Source organism: Rhagoletis zephyria, unplaced genomic scaffold, assembly GCF_001687245.7.
Source record: "Rhagoletis zephyria isolate East Lansing unplaced genomic scaffold, Rhagoletis_zephyria_1.1 Rzeph_scaffold_05780, whole genome shotgun sequence".
Taxonomy (NCBI): Eukaryota; Metazoa; Arthropoda; class Insecta; order Diptera; family Tephritidae; genus Rhagoletis; species Rhagoletis zephyria.
The window spans coordinates 22,173-27,159 of record NW_016162863.1 but is presented as its reverse complement, the minus strand read 5'-3'; the positions used below and the strand labels follow the sequence as shown (position 1 = coordinate 27,159).

At 41.6% G+C, this 4,987-nt stretch overlaps 1 protein-coding gene across 1 annotated transcript; it reads right to left on the bottom strand.

The window, feature by feature from the left end:
- Positions 1–1,099: 1,099 nt before the first annotated feature.
- Positions 1,100–4,243, bottom strand: LOC108372463 (mucin-5B-like; the record flags this gene model as incomplete). Its single annotated transcript, XM_017628159.1, has 2 exons — positions 1,100–1,962; positions 3,677–4,243. Coding segments are annotated over 2 exons (1,430 nt in total), but the record flags the coding sequence as incomplete, so codon positions are not given.
- Between the last annotated feature and the right edge of the window lie 744 nt (positions 4,244–4,987).

The following is a 4,987-nucleotide window of genomic DNA, read 5'->3' as shown; positions in this document are numbered from 1 at the left end:
AAATTAACATCGTTGGAATGCTTTTGTCTTTTGTAGAACGTATTTTTCTTATTCCTTATACGTTTGAGTTCTTTAGTAAACCATGGACGCTTCGCGGTTTTCGAATTAAGAATTGGGATGTGACCCACACAAATATCAAAAAGTTTAGACTTAAAAATATCGTAGCAACCAGTTACATCCACATTTCCAAAGAGCTGGGACCAATCCAAATCAAACAAATTATTCAATTCAGCAAAATTACAACAAGAGTAGTTAAAAGCAATCGTCTGATTAGCAGTCGGTAATTCAAAATATTGGTAAAATTCAAACTCCAAAACCATAGGGCTATGATGCTGATTTGGAGGGGAGATGTAACTGGCCGCATGAGAGAGCTTGAAATTTATATTAGAGCTAATAAATATTAAATCTAAAATTCGGTTTAACTCATTAAAAAAACCATTGATTTGAAATAATTCAATACATAATAAATTATCAATTAAATATGATTCAGATAAAGTAGTAATATTTGATGGGGTGAGGAAAATAGTGTTATCAATAAAGCTCCAGGAAATATTAGATAAATTAAAGTCACCTAAAACACAAACTTGGCTGTTTCCAATTTTCTCGTGGAGTGCCAGTATATTGTCAACATGTGCCTTGTATATGACATCACAGCTGCCCGGCGGAATGTAGGACACACAAATGTACAGCACACCACAGGTGCCATGTAATTTTACACAAAGCTGATCCAACAGGGAGTTGGCATCTAGCAGCGGATAAAAAGAAGCTCGAAGATATCTGCGCGCAGCTATCAGTACACCACCACCCCTACTAACACCAGTTTTAGCAAAATCTCTGTCTTTGCGAAAAACGTCAAAGAGAGCTGGATTAAAGAACTCCGCATCGAAAAAGTTAGCATTCAGCCAGGTTTCTGTCAGAACGAAGCAGCCATAATCCAATTGTGAGCTGAGAATGTAGACAGATTCGGATTTTGTCCTGAGTCCCGAAGTATTTTGGTGATAGATACTTATTTTCCGATCACCAGAGGTGGAATGACTTTTTACTTCTTGGGCTGCGGCTGGGCATCTTTTTGAAAAAAATCAAAAGGCCGGACAGCAACGTTGGAGGGCCAAATATCCGATGACAGAATTTTTGAGTAGTCAGATTCTGAAACTCCAAGCTTGAAATTAATGTGCTTAATAGTTTCCAAATCAGAATCCTTCTTGACCAGTTTATAGCATACAATTGTCTTCTTATCGATAGCTGCATATTTAGCCACATAGCCAATGATGTCATCAGTCCTTACAGTAGGCAAAAAATATGATAAGTGCAGCCATTTGCGACGAACCACAACCCCCAGCTCCGAGTTCTCATTTGACCCAAATACACACCGCCTATGTCTCTTATGAGTACGCTTTTTATCCATAGCGGACCACTGTGCATTATTTGCTTGCGCATTGTTAGTTGCGTTTTTCGCTTGTGCGTTGCTCAACCTAGCATTGTTCGCCAAAGCCGCAGCAGCGGCATACGTAGGCACAGCGTTAGCGGGGCCAGCAGTTGGTGAACAGGGAGAAGTACAAGCAGGCGGAAGAGATGAAGCAGAAAAACCGATGTTATTACCAGGAGTAGTTGGCGAGCGAGTAAAAGCAACAGCAGCAGAAAAACCGGTATTACTACTAGGAGTAGTTGAAAAACCGGTATTAGTATCAACTACATCAAGAGCGGTATAACCAGTATTTATACCCGGCGCATCAGAAACACAATGCATTTCAGAACTTTTTCGTACTGCCACGGTATTAGAGTCAGCAACAGCATCATTAGATGGCGCAGTGAAAGCGCGCTTTGGCAATTTACCAGGCTGAGCAACAACACTATCACTAGCTTTTGCTTGCGAACGCGTCGTTGTTTTGTTTCCACTAGTAGCAGGAGCCGGCGAAATAGAATTATCATTTGCTGGTTCAATTAATGCGATAAAAATGCTTTCTAATTTTTCAAATCCGAAATCGCGTTTAAGATTTTATCTTTCAGCCCACAATGGGCCGTACAATTAGTACATAAAGACATTATTGCGAGATAAATGAAAATAAACACAGAGCGATAGAAAACACGACCGAACTATTCTGCCGTCACAGTCTAATTTTTGCGACTTCTTTAAAGCTGCCACAGTTTTGAACAAGTTGTCCCGAATCATGGTTCGTCCGTGCTGATATGCAGTCCAATACTAAACTTATTACTCAAGAAACAACTAATAATAATAATAAGATTGGCGCTTATACATATGTTAGTGTTTGGCCGAGCTTCTCCTCCGATTTGTGGCGTGCGCCTTGATGTTGTCACACAAAGGGGAGGGACCTACAGTTTTATGCCGACTCCGAACGGCGATTGTATTTTTATGAGAAGCTGTTTATCATGGCAGAAATACACTCGGAGGTTTGCCATTGCCTGCCGAGGGGCGACCTCTGTTAAGAAAAAACCGTTTTTCTACATTTTTTTTTTGCGATGTTGCTTTGACCAGGGCTTGACCCAGGCCCTGCGGAGTGGAAGCGCGCACTGCTTTCCACTACACCACAGCGGCCGCCAGAAACAACTAAGTTTGACACACTGTTAAAAGTTCACTTAAACGTACGACAAAAATTGAAAATGCAACTTTGGTCGTTATCACCTACGTAACCAAAATCCATTTTCATTAAACTCGTATCAGCTCTTTTTTCGAATTACTGACATTCAGGAATTGCAAAATTAGTATAAGAGTTTCAGAACAAACTTTTGTTCTCATATTTTTTTTAATTCTTGGGATACAATTAAGATAACAGTTACAAGTAACTATCTGTACGAAATCCCGTTCTTTGCGCTGCAGNTCGCATTGTTAGTTGCGTTTTTCGCTTGTGCATTGTTCAACCAAGCATTGTTCGCCAAAGCCGCAGCAGCGGCATACGTAGGCACAGCGTTAGCGGGGCCAGNTCCCGGCGGAATGTAGGACGCACAAATGTACAGCACACCACAGGTGCCATGTAATTTTCCACAAAGTTGATCCAACAGGGAGTTGGCATCCAGCAGCGGATAAAAAGAAGCTCGAAGATATCTGTGCGCAGCTATCAGTACACCACCACCCCTACTAACACCAGTTTTAGCAAAATCTCTGTCTTTGCGAAAAACGTCAAAGAGAGCTAGATTAAAGAACTCCGCATCGAAAAAGTTAGCATTCAGCCAGGTTTCTGTCAGAACGAAGCAGCCATAATCCAATTGTGAGCTGAGAATGTAGACAGATTCGGATTTTGTCCTGAGTCCCGAAGTATTTTGGTGATAGATATTTATTTTCCGATCACCAGAGGTAGAATGACTTTTTACTTCTTGGGCTGCGGCTGGGCATCTTTTTGAAAAAAATCAAAAGGCCGGACAGCAACGTTGGAGGGCCAAATATCCGATGACAGAATTTTTGAGTAGTCAGATTCTGAAACTCCAAGCTTGAAATTAATGTGCTTAATAGTTTCCAAATCAGAATCCTTCTTGACCAGTTTATAGCATACAATTGTCTTCTTATCGATAGCTCCATATTTAGCCACATAGCCAATGATGTCATCAGTCCTTACAGTAGGCAAAAACTATGATAAGTGCAGCCATTTGCGACGAACCACAACCCCCAGCTCCGAGTTCTCATTTGACCCAAATACACACCGCCTATGTCTCTTATGAGTACGCTTTTTATCCATAGCGGACCACTGTGCATTATTTGCTTGCGCATTGTTAGTTGCGTTTTTCGCTTGTGCATTGTTCAACCAAGCATTGTTCGCCAAAGCCGCAGCAGCGGCATACGTAGGCACAGCGTTAGCGGGGCCAGCAGTTGGCGAACAGGCAGAAGTACAAGCAGGCGGAAGAGATGAAGCAGTAAAACCGATGTTATTACCAGGAGTAGTTGGCGAGCGAGTAAAAGCAACAGCAGCAGAAAATCCGGTATTACTACTAGTAGTTGAAAACCCGGTATTAGTATCAACTACATCAAGAGCGGTATAACTAGTATTTATACCCGGCGCATCAGAAACACAATGCATTTCAGAACTTTTTCGTACTGCCACGGTATTAGAGACAGCAACAGCATCATTAGATGGCGCAGTGAAAGCGCGCTTTGGCAATTTACCAGGCTGAGCAACAACACTATCACTAGCTTTTGCTTGCGAACGCGTCGTTGTTTTGTTTCCACTAGTAGCAGGAGCCGGCGAAATAGAATTATCATTTGCTGGTTCAATTAATGCGATAAAAATGCTTTCTAATTTTTCAAATCCGAAATCGCGTTTAAGATTTTATCTTTCAGCCCACAATGGGCCGTACAATTAGTACATAAAGACATTATTGCGAGATAAATGAAAATAAACACAGAGCGATAGAAAACACGACCGAACTATTCTGCCGTCACAGTCTAATTTTTGCGACTTCTTTAAAGCTGCCACAGTTTTGAACAAGTTGTCCCGAATCATGGTTCGTCCGTGCTGATATGCAGTCCAATACTAAACTTATTACTCAAGAAACAACTAATAATAATAATAAGATTGGCGCTTATACATATGTTAGTGTTTGGCCGAGCTTCTCCTCCGATTTGTGGCGTGCGCCTTGATGTTGTCACACAAAGGGGAGGGACCTACAGTTTTATGCCGACTCCGAACGGCGATTGTATTTTTATGAGAAGCTGTTTATCATGGCAGAAATACACTCGGAGGTTTGCCATTGCCTGCCGAGGGGCGACCTCTGTTAAGAAAAAACCGTTTTTCTACATTTTTTTTTTGCGATGTTGCTTTGACCAGGGCTTGACCCAGGCCCTGCGGAGTGGAAGCGCGCACTGCTTTCCACTACACCACAGCGGCCGCCAGAAACAACTAAGTTTGACACACTGTTAAAAGTTCACTTAAACGTACGACAAAAATTGAAAATGCAACTTTGGTCGTTATCACCTACGTAACCAAAATCCATTTTCATTAAACTCGTATCAGCTCTTTTTTCGAATTACTGACATTCA